The sequence below is a fragment of the Typopeltis vanoorti genome, chromosome 7 (assembly GCF_054136105.1).
Source record: "Typopeltis vanoorti isolate ZY-2024b chromosome 7, IOZ_Tvanoo_1.0, whole genome shotgun sequence".
In the NCBI taxonomy this organism is placed as follows: Eukaryota; Metazoa; Arthropoda; class Arachnida; order Uropygi; family Thelyphonidae; genus Typopeltis; species Typopeltis vanoorti.
The window spans coordinates 43911120-43935968 of NC_143555.1; the positions used below are offsets into that span (position 1 = coordinate 43911120).

Sequence of the window (24849 nt, forward strand, 5' to 3'; positions counted from 1 at the left end):
TGAAAATTCTCGTATAATGTTACAGGATCGTTTGTTTTAAGTATGGAATTCCAGTCTGTATTTTTTAATTGGTTATCGACAATGCTCTTTAGTATGATCGAGTTTTGTCGACTTTTGTGATGGCGGTGGGAAGGGGGGGGGGTAGGAAACGTAATAAAATGAAGTTGAGACAAAGTAGTGTTCGGCAATTTTTATGCTAATTACTGATGATGTATATGTATGGATGGGAGCCCGTAGGTTGATATGATCAATGCATGATTGTGTTAGTGAGTTATTGAGCATTTCTTCTGTTGTTGGGGAGTTAATGGTAGGGTTTATGTTGTACTGACTTAGTATATCAAGATATGTGTTAGTGGCTGAAGAAGCGTGGTCAGGAGTATTTATGTTAATATCTCCTATTAGGATGAGCCTGTGTGTTGTACGCGGTTCGATGCCGCTTAGCCATGTTTCTAACTCGTGAAGAAAACTGAGTGGATTATTATCTGGGGGTCTGTATATTGTGGTTATTGTGTATAATAATAATAATAATAATAATAATAAATAATAATAATAATGTATTCATGAGTCTGTGAAGAGAATCTCTGTAATCAAAACGTCCATTTTTCGATTGTATATACTGGTATTGAATATTCGCTCAAAAAATACGCTTGTATGGCGGATCGTTTAGTGTGAAGTGACCTTTCGTGTTGGTTATTATTATTATACCATACAATGGCATGGAACCTCAAGACACCATGGGCTACCACGTACCGATAATAATATTTATACTAAGGTAACTCATACTGGGTTATCTTCTCCCACCAGATGGTGCTATACAAATGTGAAGTTTTTTTTCTGTAACATTAATGATGGTCGTATGTTGTTGGAGGAGTATGTCTGCGTGCCTTGATAGGTTTTCGTAGTAAGTTTGTTGATCACAGTGTGATATTTTAGTTTCGAGAATTCATATTAATATTATATTATAAGAAAACAGCTTTACAGAACTTCGTAACAGTGAAATCAATGGATTAGTTTCATTTTCACAACTACTACAGTTAATAAAGTATAATAATAATTATTTTATGGGTGCCATGGTGTCAGAAGACTCGTCGCGGTAGACCCATTATTCACTCACTAACCTCTATACACACACAATACTTATAACTCTCATTGAATTCATGCACCGACGAAGCATTCACGACCCTCCAAGTGAAACCTAGTCCTAACCTTGCTTGTTTGCTCCCTCCCTGCTGTGTACTTAAGTCTTGGTATCACTCCTTTAAAACCCGTTATATGTTTCTATCATGCTCTGTCTTTTTTTCGCCCACCAGCTGATTTTTGAAGCCCATGGACTCGGTGTGTTCTCATAGGGAGCACTCCATAGGTTTGTAACAATCTTCATTATTTGCTTGAGGGTTCCTTTTCACCACTGCTTCATTACCATGGAATGAAGGCAAGATAGCCACTCCTGAATTAAGATGACAACATTGTGCAAATGGTAGTACAGAAGTGGCCTTATTAAAGCGTAATGAAGGTGTCTAATAACCTTCCTTAGAAAGAACACATATCTTGGTTGTGTGTTCTTTAGCAATTACGTGATCTGATGTGCTTTTTGGCTACCTTTGCAGTGTGTCTAATAATCTTCTTTAGAAGGTTATTAGACACATTGCAAAGGTGGCCAAAAAGGTTGGTTGTGTGTTCTTTAGTAATTACGTATCCACAATCATTTCCAAATCCCTTGCCAAATCAATTTCTTGTTGTTCATCTCTATGAGTATAGTTTCCCAAAGTGCATAATCCTACACTTCACGATGTTAAACCAGCCATTTACTTTTGACCATATTGATAGCCTGTTTGAGTCATATGCAGGATCTCTGATTCATATTCATTAATTGTTAGTTTTCCCTTGAGATAATTTCCTATATCATTGATATACAAATTAAACAGCAAAGATTTATTGCATGCACTACCTGTTCTCTTCACTTTGTCCTTTGATTGCAGCAGACAAAACCACTGTTATAGATTATTTGTGAGAACAACAATGGTTGTTCTCACAAATAACTTATAATTTCCAAATTGAGAGAGAGAGGGGAAAGGAAAAACCTTTAGTCCATTCATTACCATAACTGCAATCATTCATATTAGGGATGCAAGGTTGTCCTTGAAGTTTTTCATTCCATTGAACAACTTGGCTAGAGAACACATGGAATTAACCGATACTGAAGTTAACAAAGCGACTGAAGCAAATAGAGCAGTGGTCGCCAAAGTGGTCAATATAACATTGTTAGGGGTCGATAGAAAAATATACGACATTATTGTACGGGTAATATTTAATTCAGTTAACTTAGATTACCTCCATCCTGAATGACAACACAATTAAGAGTGAATCGTGGGAACAGTGACATGAATAGGACCTGTAAGATGGAACAAGGTCATGAAAATAGTTACTGAAGCCAATCAAGTAGGCCAAAATGACATATTTATCAATAAACGGATGTTGGTGGTTCCTGCCCGGCCGGTGTGGTGGGAGCGAGATTGCAACACATACACGGTTCTTATTTACTTATACTTGCATATATTAAATCCCAGTCTCATTTTTGCGCATCGACATACAAGTAAGTGTTAATGTTCTAAAATTCATCAACATACATATTATAATTCAATCGTTATTCATTCATGAACTAAACTTTTCTATTTTGAAGAGTTGAGCATGGCTGGTAGTAATATCAGTAGTTTATTAATATCCAGTGATACCAGTTTAGTAATACCAGTGATATTGCTAGTGATAGTAGTAGTAGTAGTAATAGTAATATAATAATATATACTATATTATACATACAATAAACACTGTAACTATAAAATAAACAATCTAAAAACTTACATAAGCGTCTTTTTTGCTTGTCCTATTATAATTACGTAATAGTAAAATAGAGGGGGTCGATAAAAAGTCAAGAAACTCTTGAAGGGATCGACGGTCAAAGAAATTTGGCGACCCCTGAAATAGAGGCTTCAGTGTTTTGGTTTTGTTGATAACTTCACAAGATGTTAATGAGGTGTTGACACTGCTACCAGTTGATGAGTGATCATGAGGTACTTGTTTGGGAAGTGGTGAAACAAGAAAAGTTATTATCAGAAATGTATATACGTGAAAGTATAAAGCGGATGATTATAGGAAGCTTTGTAGTCGGTTAGCATCAGTTTGTTAGGAAGATAAACTTAGCAGAAAAGATGTTGGCAATATATGGAAATTTGTATGCCAAAAACGTGATAGCTATCAGATAGCCACTCCTGAATCCAGTTCACTGACCTGACATCTAAACCCATGTGCTTCAACTTAAATATCAGTTTATCATGTGCCTCAAATGCCTTTGTAAAATCAAAAAAAAAAAAAAAAAAAAAAAAAAAAACGGTCTAAATATGCCTTTCCCTCATCAACTGCTCTTGTCACTTTATCATAAAAGGCAATCATATTACTAAAGCAAGAGAGTGAAGGTATCATAATGAAGGTGTTCAAATTAACAAATTCATGTCAACTGTCATAGATTACCTCTCATCTGCCCAACACTGTATATGGTCCCTCACTAATTTTTCCAAGACCTTAACAACAACTGATGAAACACAAACATCTATAATTTGACAATTACAGTCTGCTACCACCCTTATGCAATGCATCATCTTACTTTTCTCCCACTCCTTGGGTACTTTTCTCTTGGCCACACTTTAATTGAAAAGCCAGGTCGTCATGGTGCTGTCATTTCTTTAGCACATTCTCTCAAAACCTGTGGCAAAATTCCATCCAGTCCCACTGCTTTATTGACATCCAGAGTACTCAGTATTTGAAACACACTTTCCTCTTGCACACTTCTAAACCTCAAACCTACATTATCCCTCTAGTATTATTACCCAATTCTCCAGGATGAAATACCCCAATAAAATGTTCATTGAACAACTCCACTATGTCCTTTGCATCAGTCACCTGTATCCCCATTTTTATCCAACAGTGTCATTCTTCCATAGTCATTTCTCTTCCTTGGGATCTCAGGGCCAATCTCTTCTCATCCAGTTTAGCCTTCCTTACCAATATGAGACTCACGAGGAAAGGTTTCATAATCTTAACAAGATTATAAAAAGCTTGGGGAAGCTTGCAGCTCTATCATGGAATGAGGAATTGTTAGGAAAGGAGATCAATGTTGCTTGGGTGGTATTCAAGAACTATCTAGCAGAAGCAATGTCTATATGTATTCTGAAGGTTAAATAAGGTAGTGCAAAATGAATAAATGAAGTGATCATGCAATCTAGAAGAAGAAGGCATTATGGAAGCAGCATAAGATGAATGGTAATAATCAGTTGCATAAGGAGTACAGAGAATAGGCAAGAAAGACTTGATTGGTAAGGGTAGCAGAAGTGCTAATGAAACCAAAAGAAAAAAAAAAAAACCTAGGGAGTTCTTTCGATATGTAGCTAGCAGAAGAAAGAAAGAATGATTATGGATAGATGATATTGGTTGGTGAAAATGGTAAAAAGGATAGCCACTGCAGAGGATATAGTTCAGATATTAAATGAGCACACACAGAGTTTGAATACAGTGGAAAGGAAGGATAAGAGAGTGACTGAGTTGAGCAGGAGGCATATGGAGAATCAAGTGAACTTGAAGTGAATGAGTCTGCAGAACTTGATATATCAGTGTGTTTTGAGGAAATGTGCTTTGGGAGTTGCCATTTGCCTTAACATGTTTAATGTGAGTTTTAAATTGGGCCAAGTAACAAAGGAGTGGAAAGAAGGCAAGTTTGTACTGCTTCATAATCTTCATAATAAGTGGTAAGATTCAACCTTCAAATTATAGGAAAATCGGTGTGTCAGTTGTGGTTCAAGTATTGGAGAGATTGGTGACAACCATAATCCAGAATTGGGTTGACAATTGTGGCATTTTCTTTGATGGATAGCATGGATTTGCTAATGGAAGGTCATGTTTTAGTAATCTGCTTACTTGTTACAATAATATGATAGGTATATTGAACAAAAGAGAGAGATACACGTACAGATTGGTGAAAATGGTAAAAAGTATACTTAGATTTTACAAAGGCTTTTGATAGATTGCCACATAATAAGTTGATGAATTAGTAATGATGTAAATTTTTCATGTACTATCATATCCTGTACACCCCGTTGAGGTAAGTTGATAATTAAATTGGAATGGGTAGGTTTGGATAATAATATATTAGCACATTGGATTGGAGACTGGCTATCTGGTAGGTATCAGCAAGTTGTGTGTGTTTGTGAGAGAGAGAGAGGAGAAGCACTATTCCCAAAGAGGAAAGTCACTGGTGGTGTGCTGGATGATGCAAAGTTCTGAAGAGCTATGAGGAGTAGAGATGTGGCTTTACAAGCCAGCCTGGTTGTCTGAGTGATTCGAATCCCACAACCTGTTGGTGGGATTCGAACCCACAACCAGTTGGTTGGGCATAGATATTTGTAAAAGTCTGCTCTGGATGAGCTTGTATATCTCCTTGAGTTTATAAGGCTTGTCTTTTTTTTTTTTTTTTAAAGAGGACCTGAGTAGATTGAACTGGTAATCTCATTCCCATGCCCATTCATTCAATGTTTCATAGTGTATAAAATTTGTAAAACAAACATGAGATGTCAAATATACAGCTGGTTGGGGTAAATTGGAGTAAGAAGATTGGCAGGTGATAGCAGGTAGGACCTAAAATTTAGACAACATATTAGAAAAATTGTGAGGACAGCACAATGAATTCTGGCAAGGCAATGATGTGGAAGACACTGACGTGTAGAAGTAAGGACATTATGGTTTCATTGTATAAAGTCTTGCTTAGACACGTAGACTGCTGTGCACAGATTTGGTAACTTGGTTTTTGAGGCCAGAGGTGGTTTTACTAAGGTGGTTTCTGGTCTGCGTAATGTTGAGTATGAAGAGAGGTTGAAAATGCAGTTTACAGAGTGTAGTGGATATGATAGAAACAAACTGGTAAGGAATTTTTATCAGATTAACATGGAAGAGGCTTTACATGGAACGGTGGAAGATGGTAGAGGGAGGTCATCTCTGGAAGCTGTATAAGGAGGGTGTGAGCAAAGGAGTCTCAAAGGTTTCTCATTTCTAGCACAAGAACTTAACACTTAAGTCTGCTCACCATTAATGGGTATAGCATCAACTTTGCTTATAGAGCATTAGATTTATACAAACCTGTTTAGGTAATGTTGTGTCCTGAATAAGCATTAAAAAGGTTTATATTAAAATATTCAGGTCACAACATTAATTCTACTCACGCAGAGAACATGGAACATTGGCAATAGAAAAAATAAATTGTTTGTGAACACAAGTCAAGATAAAGTTTAAGGAATTGTATAAAATTGTATAAAGTGTTTAAATATAATCTGTATTAAGTGTGGGCCTGATAATAGAAATCCATGTAAGCTGGCAAAATCCGTTTGGAAAACCAGCCTCTTGCACTGAAATAGTAAAGCCTGTGAGTCAGGGTTCGAAGGTCACTTTTACCGTCCTGCATTATGAAAGTATTGGAAAGAGAAACCTAAGCGTCTTCCAGGAATAGGAGGCAGACACACGTGCGAAAAATAATAGAGGGAGCTAATGAGATTGACGTGGACACACATGACCGAGTTGGTGCGTGTCGCAAATATCGAGATTTAACGAGAGGAGAAAATGAAACAAAAAGGCTTTGCATGAAGATTCGAGATTTTTTTTTTTCCTGGATTCCTGATCTCTCGGAGTGGTCCTGCTCGTCGTAGGAGGGAAGTCCCGGTCAGTCGTGGAAGGCACTTAGTTCGTCCGTCGTAGCGTTCATATTGGGCCAAGCTATGTCCGTGTTCTAGGTTAGCTGTGATGTTGTCGTACGACGGAGGGACTAAATTGAGCCGTCCATTCAAGGCGACGTTACCATGCCACCTCCCATGTTTTCCTCGGAGATTCTACTCGCACAGATCTACGGAAGATGTCCTCCAAAGTGATTACATTTGAAGGCCTTGATGATTAGACAAGGCAGGAACAAGTTTTAAGAGTTCAAGGACAGAAATGGTAATGTAGATTTTTGAAATACTAATTCCAGTTGTAAGAAGAGAGTGAATTTCCTGTGTGAACGTTTAAATTGGACTGAACTTAAAGAACTGTAAGAGTAGCCTACAACTAGATACGTGTCCAAGACAGTGTTAAGAATTGTTTGCCCAAGAGGCCGAATAGATACAAGATCATGTTAAACTAAAAGTGTAATTGTGCTGATGTGTTCACTGATAGCACGTGTATCCGAATGGATGTTGGATTAGTTAAGAAAGGGTAGATAAAGGATAAATAACTCATTAAGTAAAGAAAAAGCAAACAAGATAAGAAAAAGTCTCAACATAAATGGTGTAGCTGGTAGGATAAAGGAAAGATATAAAACAATAGAAGTTAATCTAAACGATTAGAGTACAAACGTATTATAACAAATAAGTAGAGAGATAAATATTATAAGAAACATCGCAACAGTAAACTGTTCAGCTAAAAGAGTATGTTGAGAGTGGCAGTTTCTTATATAACTGGAGTTTCTGAATGCATTGCTAGAATCCATATATCTGTGGCTTATTGTCTGTTTGATATATGTCAACCTTTCCCACACTTGCCAAGGCCAAAGTGCATTTTTCATCACAAACCAAAGTTACTGTTATTCTTTTGTTTGTGTGGTCTATCTGGGAGGAGAAGAGAAAATCTTCATTCTACAACTTCTGACCTTGCTGCAAACCATTCTGTTGTTAGTAACACAGTTTATTGGGACAGAACTAGAATTTATGTACAACAGCAATTTCCTTTTGGAAAGACTTCAGAAAAATTACAAGCATATGCATACATACATACATACTCTTAACTATTATTAAGATTATGTATTATTGCCTCATACTTGCTTTGTTTGGAGAAGTGCTTCTTATCCACAATTGCACCTTAACTTATATTAAACTTAACTGCTGCTGACTGTTGATATGTATCTAATTATTATTATTTAAATACATTTGGACTCTGCTTTTGACTCTAAGGTGTCTGAGTTTTAGCATGCATTGCCAGTGATAATAATTCAATTTGTTTAGTTTATTTATAATCCTATTATATCATTTTTTATACCAAAAGTTATTTTTCATTTTTTCATCAAAAAGTATCATTTTTTATACCAAAAGCATACCAAAAGTTCCTGTGAAATAAGTCAGCTTATGCTCTTAGAGAATATAGAGACAAATGCAAGAATGCTAAACACTGTGTAAAACTAGCTAAACATAAGTCATGGGAGGACTTTGGCAAGAATATAGAAAATAAATATCAAGAAGGTGGCAAAATATTCTGGAGGTTGTTGAAGAAGCTTAAGAATGGAGGAAAGAGTGCTGTAAAAGGAATTAGAGATGATAAAGGTGACATGAAAACGGGAGAAAAAGATATCCTTGAAGTATGGAGTAATTACTTTGAAAAACTGCTAAATGAAACAAGCAGTGATGACAGCACAGTGGTAAAAAACACTGACCAGGCATGCAGTCAGGAATACATATCCATACTAGAAGTAGAAAAAGCCATCAAAGGCTTGAAATGTGGAAAGGCAGCAGGAGTAGATGATATTCGACCAGAAATGCTGAAGTATGGTGTTATAAGAGTCTTACAGTGGCTGCACTGCATAGTTCAGAAAGCCTGGACAGAGGGACGAATTCCCGATGATTGGAGTAGAGCTCTCATAGTACCCATATATAAAAAGGGAAATAAAACTGCATGTGAGAATTACAGAGGTATTTCCCTACTGAGTGTTCCTGGCAAGATCTATGCACGTATACTTGAGAAACGGTTGAGAAGAATTGTGGAAGAAAAGCTTGGTGAAGAACAAGCTGGATTCAGGCCAAATAGAGGCTGTCAGGATCAGATCTTCACTTTACGACAAATAGTCGAGAAAGCATGGGAATATAACAAAGATCTGTATTTAAGTTTTGTCGATCTGGAAAAGGCATATGACAAGGTGCCAAGAGAGAAGCTATTCAATACGCTTCAGTTATATGGTGTCAATGGGGCATTATATCAAGCAATACTTAGTCTTTATTTGAGTTGTTAGTCAGCAGTTAGAATTGAAGGAAGTACAGGAAGATGGTTTAACGTTAAATCTGGTGCGAGACAAGGATGTACATTATCCCCTCTGTTATTCATTATCTATATGGATCACATTATGAAGGAAAGTGGTATTAAACATGATATCAAAATTGGAGATGTTAATGTCAGCTCTTTGCTTTATGCGGATGATGTTATACTTCTAAATAAATCTGCTACAAGTCTGCAAGATTCTCTGACTAAATTGAATAGCTGTTGTAATAGATATGGTATGAAGGTCAGCAATAAAAAGACAAAGACAATGAAAATAGGCAGAATCATTGAAATTGTCAACTGTGTTGTGAATGGAGAACCTGTGGAACAAGTAAAACATTTCAGCTATTTAGGCACGATTTTTACTGAAGATGGTAAATTAAATATAGAAAAAGACAACAGAATCAGCAAAGCTGGTATGGTGGGAAGTCAATTGAATAAATTCATATGGAATAAGAGAGAAATCAGTTGGAACACTAAATTAGCTGTGTACAAGACAGTGTTCAAACCAGTTTTAACTTATGGATCTGAGAGCTGGTTCAGAAGTAAAACACTTGACCAAAGACTAGAGACCACAGATATGAGAGTCCTGAGAAAGATTATAGGCATGAACAGATGGCATCAATGGCAATATTATATTAAAAACGAGGATATTAGGAAAGAACTTGACATTGTCAGCATCCAGGAATGCGTTAGCAGAGCTAATCTTAGGTGGTATGGTCACTTAAACAGAATGGGCGAGGAAAGATTAGCAAAACAAGCGTTCTCTGCCAGCAAAACGACCCAGAGGAAGATTGATACGGTACAAAATGCTTTAGACGATAGAAATATAAAATATGATAATGTTGGAGTCTTGACAAGTAACAGACTGATTTGGAGGAAAATTGTAAATAGGAAATTAATAATGATGTAATTTTTTTCATGTAGTACTATCATATCCTGTACACCCCTTGAGGGTACATTGCAGGAATTTGATGATGATGATGATGATTATATCATTTTATGCATGTATACATGCCTTGTTTACCTTAAGACTATCAGCTAGGTTTCTTGTATATTAAACCTTAAGGATGAACTTGACATAAATATATTAATAAATAAATAAATGCTATTAAATCTCCTTCCTTCTGATCTTGTTTCCACCTTGTGGTGTGGAGGGCTTGCATCTCCAGTGAGTCCTCCTAAGATGAGATTTAAAAGTCTACAGCTCTTAGACCAGATATGGACTTAAAATGACTGCCCTTCTAACTTGTTTTGATTAGCAATTAGCAATGTTCCATTGCTAATACTGTAATTTCTTACATTCATAACATATAATTGAATTTTTAAAATAGAATTTTAAAAGGAATGAAATGACAATGTAAATGATGTATAATTAAAATTAATGGCTATTTCAAAGACCCTACTGTCTTTTTAGCACCATGGGGAAACAGTAGCCAGGTGAAGATGCCATGCATGCATGCAGGTACTTGTACAACGTCAGTGAGTGAGCTTGAATTGAAGAAACTAAGTAGAAATTCAGAGTGAATTGTTTCAGTTCAAATGAGTTGAAGAAACAAAAACTGTGCCACTTAGGAAAATGGTGCAATTTATTCAACTGACCTCATTCATTCATGTTTTTTGGCATATGGACAGCCATTTTGGAATGAAGTGAAGCTTGTAATTAAGTTAGTACTGTTAAAAGGTCGATATGAATAACTACCCACAAAGAATGAGGACTTGAGAATGAGAATGCACAAAAATTTCAAAAAATGTTTTTATCATACATCACTAAAAGCTGGATTCTATACACAAAAAAATTTATAGTGTATTCTTAAATATATACAATTAAAAAAATAGGAAAGAAAGAAAAAGCAGTTGAGATGTATACTTAAGTGTGTTTTTCTGATTTCCTAAACAAGGCAGGTAGAGGAATTATTTATTAATTACTGTGGTAATATTAACATAATATTTTTAGTTATTTCATGAAAAAATAGGATTTTGCTAAAGCAAACCAACTGAAGTCTGTGGGCTAGCTAAAATTCAGTTGCAGAGTAGTAGCTGCTTGAGGCCTGCCATTCAGAAGCCATTGCTATGGAATAGTAGGAGCTAGACACACATAAAAAGTATGTTAACTCATAAATAAACATTTCTCATTTGTGTAAGCATGTTGAGCAGGGCATATTTGAAAATTTCCAAATTGAGTCAGTGCTTAACACGTTGACTGCCACAGCAATTTTCAGGATTCGGGTTTCAGAAGCCAATTTGATTTAATCGTATCATATTACTCAAAACCCTAATTATAATGAATAATAATCACCAAAAAACATACAGAATGTGTTTTTTTTTGGGAAAAAAGGCCTCACGAGTTATCTCGTAGTTGGCATATGTAACAGAAAGTTCTTTACAGCAATCAACTATGAGTTAATTCGTACTCAGACATGCTTCGACTTGTCGTTGTTTCGCTAAAGCAGAGTTAGTGATATGTGTGTAAATTTGTCAGTAGTGAATCAAACTTAGTTGAGTACGTTACATTTACTTCTTTCTTGAGTATTTTGTTTTATAAGTAAAACAGGCTAAAATAGCCGTTAATTATATTAATTTTGTTTTATAATTATTATAATATATATTTATAACCCCACAATATGAATAAGAAAAGACCACTGACTCAAGAAGAACTTGAGTACTATTCTAATCTAAGTGAGTCAGAATTCCACAAGCTCTTTGCTGAGGATGGTTATGACAGTAGTGATTAGAACCTTCTGAGGATTTCAGTAAGGACAGAGAAGATGAAGTCGTCCCCAAGCCTGAAGATAATCCTGATACTTCCCAAGCAACAACATCAAATACGAACGATAATTTGTGGACTGAAATACAACAAGATCCTGAACAATTTATTTTCCAAGAGAACATTGGTTTGAAATTGAACATAACAGATTTTATAGTACAAACATTGGTGGACTTATTTTTTTCAGAAGAGTAATGTAGAAGAGTTTCTGGTCGAACAAACTAATTTATATGCTGAGCAAGAAATTGCAAAACTTCCTCAAGTAAGAAAATCTCACAGGGCATCACGATGGAAGGTCGTCAGCATCGCAGAAATGAAAGTTTTTATTGGACTTTTATTACAAATGGGCCCTTGTTCTTTTCCAACAGTAGAGCATTACTGGAGTAGAAACCCACTTTATAATATAATGTTTTGACGTTCACATATGAGTCGAAATAGATTTCAGTTGTTATTGCGTTATTTTCACTTAGCTGATAACTCACTACCATCTTCTGACAGACTATACAAGGTAAGACCGATATTGAATCATTTTAATAATATTATGCGGCAAAACTACATACCAGATAAAAATATCTGTATCGACGAATCGATGATGCTGTAGTGTGGAAGATTAAGTTTCTGCCAGTATATACAAAACAAAATATGGAATCAAACTTTATGAACTGTATGAGTCTGATGGTCTTGTTATGAAAATAAAAATTTACTCTGGTAAATCTGAAGAAACTGACCATAATTTGGGTCACACTACTGAAGTTGTTTTGCACTTACTGGAGAAATATCTCAATAAGGGTACATATTATATATGGATAATTTTTATAATTCTGTTACTCTTATGAAATTATTGACTGCATGAAAAACTTGTGTGTGGAACACTACGTAATAACAGAAAGGGAAATCCCATAGAGGTGGTAAATCGAAAATTGAAAAATATGTAAATTTCTAACATTCATGTGGTCGAAATGGTAGAAGTGTCCAACCGCGATGGAAAATTTTCGATGAAACCAAACAATTCGAGATTATAATAAGGGAATGTCCGGCATTGGCCGATCAGATCAAATGCTGTCGTACTACTCAGCTCTAAGAATGACCATTAGATGGCCGAAAAAAAAAAATTGCATTACATATAGAAATACAGGCAGCCCTCGGTTTATGCCTCACTTTCGTTCCTGAATAAACATGCGTAAACCGAATCGGCGTAAAATTAACCCAATTTTAATGGGAGGTACAAAGTTATGTTCCGTGCAGTCAAAAAATATGCACATGAAATATGTGTAACATTATTATATTTAAAGCTTTGATAATGCATACATATATATTTGTTAAAATAAAATTATTAATAATGAAAACAAAACAAAATTATATACAAAAAATATGAAACTTTGAAAAGATATTACATATTTCTATGTTGAAGTTCCTGGTTTCGGATCACCTGCATTTTTTTGAAAAAAGTATCCAGTGTTAACTGCCTAGATTTTCTTTTTCTTTCTTTAAGGAGCTCAGTGTAAGGTCATATAGATGCGATTACACTCCTTTTTACGTTCGCACTCCATTCCCAATTGTGATCCATTTCGCAGAGTTCATCACTCAATGTCTCTATGCTTGCAAGGATACACTGTAAATCGGCCATTTTTATATCTCTCAGAGGACCTTCATTTTCTTTCTCCACCTTTGGATTTGACTTAATTGTCCAGCTAATTCTTTTAAGTCTTCATTGGAAAGCGGTTTATCATGGTTCTCTAAGACTTCTGTCACATCTTCAGCTGTAATATCATCCAATGCCACCTCTTGTGCAAGCTTGATAATGTCTTCAATAACATTCTCCTCTTGCTCTAATTCCTTGAAGTCATGCATAAATGCTGGAAGAAGTTTTCGCCATGCTCCTTTTAAACACTTTGCTGACACTTCGTTCCAAGCTGCCCTTCAAAATATCGAATGACAGCTAGTAGTCTTCACTAGTTTTTTCTGAAGTGTCCAAGACTTTTACCATTTCCATAAATGTTATATGGAGGTAATAGGCTTTGAAGATTGATATAATCCCCTGATCCATCGGTTGCAAAAGAAGTGCTGTTTGGATGCATGTAAACAACCTTGACATCCAATGGTGTTCTTACTTCAGCAAGGTTTTGAGGATGTCCAGGGGCATTATCCAAGAGAAGCAATGCCTTAGCTGGAAAATCATTTTCTTTACAGAAGCGAAGCAAAGTAGGACAAAAATAATTTGTGTACCAATCTATAAAAAAGTCTTGTGTTTCCATTTCCAATAGACTGGCAGCATTGCTTTTAGACCCTTTTAGCACCTTCATTTCCTGTGCATTCTTCACAGGAAATGAAGGTGCTCGATGGCAATTTTTTCCAGTAGAGCCCAGTCTCATCAACATTAAAAATGAGATCAGGAGGATCTCATTTTTAACTTCCTTGTTCTACACAGTCTTGAAATTCTTTAGGAAAAGCAGCCACTGCCACAACATCTGCACTTGCCGCCTCACCACATAATTTGACACTATGGCACTTACTTCGAGACTTAAATCTCATGAACCAACTTTTGCTTCCTAAAAATGTTTTTTTGCCTCCATCTGTCTTTTCAAGATCCTCAAAAATTGTTTTTGCTTTCTTAGTTATAACAGCCTGCGTCAGAGGAATGTTTTTCTGATTCAAGTCATCCACCCATAATGATAATAATTTTTCCATTTTTTCATGAAGTTTACCCCTGCTATAACTTACATGTTTTGCATTTGGTACTGCCGTAGATTGTTGCACGGACTGTTTTATTCTATCTGCATTTTTCATAATTGTAGTAACAGTCAAGGTAAGTTCATACTTCTACAGGCATTAGCACCTGTCTGCCCATCTTCCATTCTTTGAATCACCTCCATCTTCTTTTCAAGTGTGATTGATTTCCATGCCTTCTTAACACCAAGTTCTGCTAATTTTTCTGCACTTCTTTTATCAGACATGATATGTAATTATGTACTTTATCAATTTAAATACGTATGTATGTAAAAAAAATTCAATAGAACAATTAGGAAGATTCAACAGTAAAACTAGGTTTTGATACATATATGTCATAGTAGCTCAGTAAACACTCAAACACTAGAGTGCCTGCTAGTGTTGTTTCTCAGTCAGACCACACTACAGTAAGAAAGCACATGCAGTCATCATGCATTATTGTGAATCAGTGTAAATTGAACCATGTAAATAAACCGAGGGCTGCCTGTACATATACACAATGCATTCAGATTTTTTCATAAAGTAACTAATTCTAACATAAAACTTATAAAATTTAGAGAAGCATTCATTGAAGCGTTGATTGGAAAAGAGATTCTACCAGTTTCAAAGAAAGTTAGATTGGAAGAAGTTCATTATTTAGAGAGTATCCCACCTACCGGAAAAAAACTGCATCCGACAAAGCCATGTTGAATTTGTACCCAAGCTAAAAAATGACGAAAAATGTGTTATTATTGTCCAGCCTGCGAAGAGAAGCACTTTGTGTGGAAGATTGTTTTAAAAAAATCACAAAAAATAAAATTGTTCTATTACTTTGTATTTGATTTTCACTGTATGAATAAATTTTCTGTTCATGTATTGTCATCTTTGATTTTTTGTTCTCTTCCCAGAAGCCAACTAACCTTAGTTATGCTTATATACTATGAATATACTCACAGTTGCATGAAAATGGAAGTCCAGCAACTTCGAGATAACTCGTAGTCGGCCCTCTCGGCCAGATCGCCTACTATGAATTATCTCGTAGTTGGCAGTCAATGTGTTAAAAAGTAAGAGGGAAACATTTTTAGGACCTGGCCTTTATGAGCAGTTAACCATTTTGAAACAGAATGCACAGAAAGTTCTAAGTATGTTTTTATCATACATCACTAAAATCTGGATCCTATACACAAAAGTATTTATAGTGCATCATGAATTGTTAAATGAGAAAAAAAAAAGAGTCAAGGAAGGATCCAGAGATAACTGACTAACTTAAGCGATTTTTGGTATTTGGAATGCTGAGTATGAAAATTATAAAGTAAATACAGTTTTCAGAGCATCAGGAATGGGAGGGAAATATGATCGCGATATGCAAGTTCATAAGGATTGCTAGTAGATGAATGTGGAAAACAGTTTTCATAGAATGAAGAGATGGGTAAAACAACAGGCCATCCCTGGAAACTGTATAACGAAGGGTGTGGGAGCAGATTTTTTTGCCTGGAGAATGGTTATGCTTGGAATATGTTGTCTGAGAGTGTGGAGAATGAGTGAGTGAGTTTGGAAACGAATGAATTTAAGGTACAGTTTGAATGCATTTATGTAACAGTAGGTTCTCCACATGTGATTTGACTTATTGGAGGTCTGATGATAACTGTTGTATAAATCTCAGTAGTTTATTATGGTGAAGTGATGCACTATTGATTTATGACCATCTTTCTAATGTTGTTTTAGTTCTTATTTTACACTGATAACATCCCGTACCCACTGCGGCACATTCCACTGATATTTAGTTGTGAAGTTTGCCATGCCACTTAACTTGAATGATTGGATGCACAATGTCTGTAGTCTCACAGTATGGGAGACAGTGGACACTGAAACTCAGTTGGAATGAGATTTTGTGAATTCACTGGCCATTGAAGATGGATTTTGTCGTCCATGTAGTTTTTAAATTGATTCTTTACAGCACGTGACATGGTACAATTACTATCCAGATGAATTCCATTTCTTTCTGGAAACAGGTGCAAAATGGCAGAATTCATCTGGTTTAAATTATACATTTTTGGTCGTTTTATAATAGAAATACAATTTTATTAATACAGACCAGTATTTTACAATAAAAACATTTATTCAAACCTACCAGTTTCGCCAGCAAACTGTCTGGCTTTTTCAAGGCATTACGGAGATATGAAAGTTAGTAAATGCAAATTAAAAGGAACATAAAAAACGTTGTAAACCAAACTAGTATCTATGGTTACATGTTTCGCGTGACAGAGATGACTTATTATTCTTATTCATTATCACGCATGCGTGTTTGTTGTAGACTTGTAATGTGATTACTGGCTAGCTGCAGTTCAGATTGATTGAGAGAGAGAGGATCAAGTTTTTCCACGAACTGTTTAGAATTACACCCTGATTTCTGTTGAAGTTTCCGCCAGTTATTAGTACTATTGTGGCTTCCTTAAATACACGATGCCTGTAGTCGTCATCAAGATATGGCATGGAGCTGTTTTGCCAATCTATCATGTGATTAGACGTGCAGAAATGATGTGCTAAGCCGGAAGAGATGCTTCTCTTTTGTCCAATTTCTAAACTTCGTGAAGTTTGTCCATGTAGGCAAGACCACAGGAGCAAGGAATGTAATATACTCCTGGATATTTGTAGAACGGAACTTTATCTTTTGGAGATCCTAAAACTTGTCTTATGTTGGTGGTTGGTTTGAAGACCACTCTGATGTTGTGGGCTCTTAGTATTCTTGCTATTTGATAACAAATTGACTTGATGAAAGGTATCAATACAGTAGAAATGTGCTGACGGTGGGATTCTTCTTGTCTGGGGTTGTCCTTGTATAGATATTTTTTGATGATGTTTTGAGGATATCCATTTTGTGATAATGTGTTGGCTATTAGTGAGAGTTCATTCTGTGTATCCTCCTCTTCTGATATAAACTTTTTGGCTCTATGTTTCAACATGTGGATAATACTCAGTTTGTGTGACTTGTGATGGTTTGAAGTATAGTGAAGATATCTTCCAGTATCTGTGGGCTTTTCTACGGTAGTGATACCTTTCATCAAGTCAATTTCTTATCAAATAGGAAAAATACTAAGAGCCCACAACATCAGAGTGGTCTTCAAACCAACCACCAACATCAGACAAGTTTTAGGATCTCCAAAAGATAAAGTTCTGTTCTACAAATATCCAGGAGTATATTACATTCCCTGCTCCTGTGGTCTTGCCTACATCGGACAAACTTCACGAAGTTTAGAAATTAGACAAAAAGAACATGTTGGTGATGTAAACCACAACAGAAGCATCTCTTCCGGCTTAGCACATCATTTCTGCATCTAACCACAAGATAGATTGGCAAAACAGCTCCATGCCATATCTCGATGACTACAGGCATCGTGTATTTAAGGAAGCCACAATAGTACTAATAACCGGCGGAAACCTCAACAGAAATCAGGTTGTAATTCTAAACAGTTCGTGGAAAAACTTGATCCTCTCTCTCAATCAGTCTGAACTACAGCTAGCCAGTAATCACATTACAAGTCTACAACAAACACGCATGCGTGATAATGAATAAGAACAATAAGTCATCTCTGTCATGCGAAACATGTAACCATAGATACTAGTTTGGTTTACAACGTTTTTTATGTTCCTTTTAATTTGCATTTACTAACTTTCATATCTCCGTAATGCCTTGAAAAAGCCAGACAGTTTGCTGGCGAAACTGGTAGGTTTGAATAAATGTTTTTATTGTAAAATACTGGTCTGTATTAATAGAATTGTATTTCTAGAATTCATCTGGTTTGTTATGAGCTATCAGTAAAAACACTAGTCAATATATAACAAGGATCTTAATTCTTTCCAGCAAAGCATATCTATGATATCCACTTCTACTGGCTTAGGTGGTGGAAATCATGTGCAAGGGTCCACATGATTTGTGTTGTTTGCACCATGTGCATAGCTATCCATTCATATTGCAAGCAGCAACCATGACTCATCAGACCAGTATACTTTTTTTTACTCCTCTAGTGTTCAACAAGCATCCTGCTTTCCATGTTGATCTTCAGTGACGAGAAGATATCTTGTGGGCTTTTTTTCCCTGGAAGCTCACATGTATGAGATTGTGGTACATGTTTATCTAGGATTATTATTTCTATGCTCCCCAAGTTGTATTGTGAAGTCACCTGTCAATTAGTCTGTATGAGATATTGTATTCTTTGCTCACAACATCCACTTTCTCTGCTTTTTATAGTTTAGTCAGCAGGAGGTGATTTTAAGTAGGTACCTACTATTCAAGCCTCTTTTTTAAACTCATTGATATTGTTACCAGAGCGGAACATACAGGATATGCTCTTCTCTGGATCATAATTCAGCAGTATGTCAGTGAATTCCTCTCAGAATTCCAGCACTTATGAACTTAATAATGGGAGAATTATTTGCAGATGGATTGGAGGAGAACTGATATTCTATCAAATGTCATAAGCAAAAGGAATCAATATTGAAAGTAGACCTAATAATTAAGTGCACTGTTATTGGTTAATACACTTTGCTATCCTAAATTCTCCCAAATTGAATAACTAAAAATTAACTAATAACTTAAAATGGAATTTTTATGAAAATTTAGCCTAATAGTTTTCTATCTAGTATTCTCGTGTTATAAATTACTTAGTTTTATGCTCATTATGTTGTATTTTAAAGTTTTGTAATTTGAATGTGTAATTTGTGTTTTTAATATTATACTTTTTTTTTTCCTTTTTTTATTGACAGTGTTTTATCTCCACTTTCCGTTCATTGGTTAGATTCTTTAACTTTGTACACCTTATGTCAGCCAAGAAACTGTGTGGTTTCATTGGACATTCCTGTATGTTGGAGACATCCTGTAATTCATAGGAAGAAATGGATTTTAGTCCAGTGCATAGGTAATTATTTTTGCGATTCAGTATATGCAATGGATGTAAAATCATTTCACATTGACACATCACTACAGAAAAGAAAGCAAGAAAAGGTGAGGTTCATATTTTGCCTTCTGCAAAATATTGATTTTTCTGTACTGTATTTCTTTGAAAAAATATTTGAATAAATTATAAGCTGCTATTAGAAACAAGAAAACATAATCACTTTGTTTTATGTGCATTTCAGGATATCTTCACAGAAACATAAATTGTTAAGAGCTCACCAAAAAAAGAGCAACGTGCAGATATATTATTATTGTTATTATTATTCAGGCTTCCATGGAGTAGAGACTCATCGTGGGAGGTCCTTCCTAGGAAACAAAACACAAAGTCTATCATAGCACTCCTTGAACTTACTGACCGTTCTTCTTGCTCTCACCACTCTATCAGGCAATGCATTCCACAGTTCCACCACCCTCTTGCTCACAGCTTCCCTTTTGTACTTTCCAGGGATGGCCCCCTTTTCATCGCTCCATCTCACTGCTCCACCAAGTGAAAGAAATTTCCAGTGTCCACCCTGTAACTGCCTCTCAGCCGTTTAAAAGTCTCAATCATATCACCTCTCCTCCTTCTATCCACTAAACTCTGCAGTCCACATTCCCTCAGCCGATCCTCATAATTAGCATTGTACAGTCCTGAACAACATAATTAACATTGTACAGTCCCATCTTTGTTATGTGCCTCTGCATCCTTTCCACAGTTAATTTATTCCCTTCAAATCCTAGGGACCAAATTTGAGAACAATAGTCTAAGTGTGGTCTGATCAGGGTCTTATACAACAGAATGATAACTCTTCTATCTCTGCAGGTTCAGCATCCTTCTCAATATTGCAGCAATCCTCTGGGTTACCTTCACCACCTTTGCAATATGCCCCCTGAATTTCAGTTTTCTATCGATCATCCCCCCCCCCCAGATCTCTTGTCTCCCCCTACTTCCTCCAATCGAGTATGCAGCCTCCTATTGATGTATCCCAAACTTCAAGACTTTACATTTTGCTGCATTACCCCCCCCCCCCCATTCATTTGTCCACCTATCTAGTTTATTAAAATCCTCTTGCAGGGCCACCACATCTGTACTATTACTAATAACCCTTCTCATCTACATCATCTGCAAACAACTGAATATCCCCTTGTAATCCATTGACAATGTCAAACAGTATAGGTCCCAGTACTGAGCCGTGCAGAACCCCACTTGTAACCTTCTGCTTCCTTGATATTGTCCCACCATACACAGCTCTCTGATACCTATCAGACAGCCAATCCTGAATCCATTTGACTAACCCGACTTCTAAACCCATGTGCTGTAACTTAAATATCAGCTTATCGTGTGGCACCCTGTCAAATGCCTTTGCAAAATCCCCAAAAAAGACAGTATATGCCGTTCCCTCATCAAATGCTCTTGTCATTTTATTATAAAAGGCAATCATATTACTTAAGCAAGAGTGTCCCTTAACACATCCATGTTGAATCTCACAGATAACATTACCCTCATCTGCCAACACTGTAATTTCTCCAAGACCTAAACAACTACTGATGACACACAAATTGGCCTATAATTAGACACTTCCAGTCTGCTACCACCCTTATGCAATGGCACTATCTTCCATTCCTTGGGTACCTTTCCTGTAGCCAGACTTTCATTGAAAAGCCAGGTTAAACAATGTCAAAGGAGCTGTCAGTTCTTTAGCGCATTCTCTCAAAACCCATGGTAAAATACCATCTGGTCTCACTGCTTTACTGACATCCAGAGTACTCAGTATTTGGTACACACTCTCCTCCTGCACCTTTAAACCTTCACCCTGCCCTAACCCTCTAGTATTAAAACTTAATTCTCCGGGATGAAATACTCCAATAAAGTGCTCATTGAACAACTCCACTATGCGCTCTGCATCAGTCACTCTATTCCCATTTTTATCCCACAATGTCATTCTTCCACAATCATTTTTCCTCCTACTTGCTACATGGCTAAAAAATTTCCTAGGATTTTCTTTGGATCTTAGTGCCAATCTCTTCTCATATTCCAGTTTTGCCTTCCTCACCATACTAGTCACTCTCCTGGCCTGAGTCTTATATTCTTCATGCATCTGCTCTACACTCCTCTCCTCTCTAATCTCTTTTTCACCTGCAGTTACTGTTTGATATTGTTTGTCATCCATTTTACACCAAATTGTGTCTGCTTATTCACTCGTGGAATACAGCTTACTATTGCTGCTAACAAATATTCCTTCACCATTTCCCAAGCACTAATGATATCCTGGCCTTCCAATTCTGCCCTCCATGGAACTGCCCCAAATTGACATCTAAGACTATTATAATCAACTGCCTTATAATTCCACATATGTTCCCCTTTTCTTTGATACTCCTGCATGTCTATTCATCTTCCATGTCAAAACCACATGGTCACTCTCTCCAACTCGGGGGGAGATGTCATCTCAGTTATTATCAGCTCTTCTGATGCTATGACCAAATCCAAAACTCTTGAACCTCTTGTTCCCCTCTATTACATGTTGCCTAAGACATTTGTCCCTCAAGAATTCTAGAAATTCCATTCCCTTATTACTACATGCATTTTCCTCCAGCTTATACTGCTGTAGTTAAAATCTCCCATAACAATCATTCTTTTTGCACTTTCCAAGCTCAACCTCCCCACCCTCTGTACTCCTTGGCTTAGCAACACCCCACTAAATATCCTGTCTTACCCACTTCTACCTCACACCATATGCTTTCAGAACCATTAGTGTCACTGCCTTCCAAACCGTCCACTCTTAGAGAGCATAAGCCATCACTTATCATAAGCAGTACTTCACCACCATGTTTTCCCCTCCTATCCTGCTCAAAAATGCTGTACCCTGCTACTTCTATTCCTTTTATATCATCTTCCATCAACCAGGGCTCAGTGATCTCAACAATCTTTGGCCAGGCTGACACTTTCAGTGCCACCAATTCATCTCCTTTATTCTGGATACTCCTGGCATTAGTATAAAGCATAAAAATGTCACTGCTTCTATACTTATCGTTATCCCTCCAGACCCCACTGGACTCAGTATTACCTAATGCTGTCCCCCTTCTCCCAAGAGGACACCCCTGCTACCATCCAACCTGGGAACTCTAGTTTCCCTGCATTGACACACCGACTTGTTCAGCAAAACAGCAATCTCTTCAGATGTCTATGTCCTTCCTCATTCAAATGCAAGCGGTCTCTCGCATACAGTTCCTTTCTGTCCTCAAATGCCCTCCAAGCATCCACATATTCCAATCCTCTCTTTTGGCTCATTCTGGCTATTATGCTATTCATTATTACTGCTCTTCTGCTAAGCTACCCATTATCATACCTGGGTAACACACACACACACACACACACACACACACACACACACACACACACACACACACACACACACACACACACACAGTCTTTCCTCTCTGCATTTTCTTTTGTACAACCTCAAGCATGAATCTCTTGCCACTCGATTTACACTGCCTCTGAAGTCATTCGTGCCGACCATCACAATAATTCCATCCACCCTTTCACCCCTCTTAATTGTCATAGCCACACTTTCTATCATTCCTCCAGGCAGACACTCCTCTGGCGTCCTGTCTTGCACATCACGAATCAAGAGAGTGAGGGATGCAGGTGAGCAATCACCTGCATCCCTCACTCTCTCCTCTAACCCTTTCTCTCAGTGTTCCCCTACTTACCTGCTGTCATGGCATCACTCTATCCCTGGTTCCAGCATTCCCTCACATTCTTCTCACTTCCTCTCGTTGACTGTTTCCATTCTCTCCTCTTCTATCATTCCCATAACTCTGTCTCATTCCTCCTCTTCTACTGCTGCTATTCTCTACTCTTCTATCATTCCCATACCCTGGGAATGATAGAAGAGTAGTAACTCTGATTCGCCTTGCATTCCTCTCTTCCATTTGCCTACTCTCATCTTTCATCTCATACTTCTCATCTCATTCCTGAGACATTTCACCTCCTCTTTCAACTCATCTGTTGCTCTCTGCAAAGTTAGTCACTCTTACTATAATCTTACTAATAACAGGAATATTCATTCCTGTTATTGCAAATCAGGATAGTGAGATTAATCATTAGTGAAGACTGCTTCAATTAATGTGTTACCATAGCACACTTCTGTTGTATCTTATATTTGGACCATTAATGGTTCATTGAAATGCTGTATATAGCCTCTCCTAGGCAGTTTTCAATATTGCTTGTTCCCATTGAAAGCATGTTTACTGAGTATTTCTGCAATAAAGGAATAAAGGTATGCATAAATTGGAGATTGAGCATCCTGTATTTGAGGTACAGCAGTAAAACTATTCTGCAGACCAGTTGCCATATAATACATGGACCAAACCTGATAATTATTCATTAAGACTTCCCTGTCAGATGGTACCTTATCCTGTTGCTACCTACAATTTTAAATTGTATCCAGAGAGAGAGAGAGGCCAAATACTGTGATATGTTGGAGTGGGGAGGGGAGGGCTCTGTCGAGGCCACATGATGGCATAGAAACTATATGGGTGAGGTCTAGTCTCCTTACCCTGCATGTTTGTTTTATCTCTAAAACAAACATCACCATGATGCTAAAATTAAATAAAATAGTGATCCAGATACATCCTCTGATTTGAGTTACAAATATTATCCATGTTGGAAAGTTTTTCATTCTTTAAGCTGCTTAAAAATTTATGCTTATTATCCAATCCACATGTATAGAAATGCTTAGATTATGTTGATTATTCATAATAGTGCTGTGTTGCTTGTTTCCACTGAAAGGCCATGGGCATGTTTACTGAGTATTTCTGCTATAAAGAGATAAAGGTATCCATACATTGGAGATCGAGCATCCTGTATTTGAAGTACAGCAGTAAAGCTATTCTGCAGGCCAGTTGCCAGATAATACTTGGGACCAAACCTGATAGTTATTTTGCTGGTTTTCTACCCACCTTTTTTCAGATCACAGATTATAACTGTGACAAGCACACAGGTGCTAAACTAAATCATTAGACACAATTCATTCAAATTGTAACTGAAACCAGTAGTATTCACTAATTATTCCAATGGGTAAGGCACATTATTAATTTGGAAGAAGATATATTTTTTTACTATCTTTCACCATTTTTAACTTGACCTGATATTCTTGATTGAAAAAAGTATACACAAAATATCTTCAACACTGTTTCAAACTGTCTAGAAGAATAAAAATAAATGTCAGTTTGAAAAAAAAAAAATGCACTGTAATCTAACAGGAAATTACAATTAATAGCTATCTTCATTTCTCTTTTCGGCTTCAGATAATCTATGTCATAGAACTATGCTACCTGTGCATTT

General features: G+C 36.6%; 1 protein-coding gene across 1 annotated transcript in view; it reads left to right on the forward strand.

Moving 5' to 3' along the window:
* Positions 1-832: 832 nt before the first annotated feature.
* Positions 833-24849, forward strand: part of mIF2 (mitochondrial translation initiation factor 2) — a 342241-nt gene continuing 318224 nt past the window's right edge. The window contains exons 1-2 of the mRNA XM_090395599.1: positions 833-901; positions 19331-19568. Coding sequence (XP_090251725.1) covers positions 846-901; positions 19331-19568 — 294 coding nt within the window. The 5' untranslated portion in view covers positions 833-845. The remainder of the gene's footprint in view (positions 902-19330; positions 19569-24849) is intronic.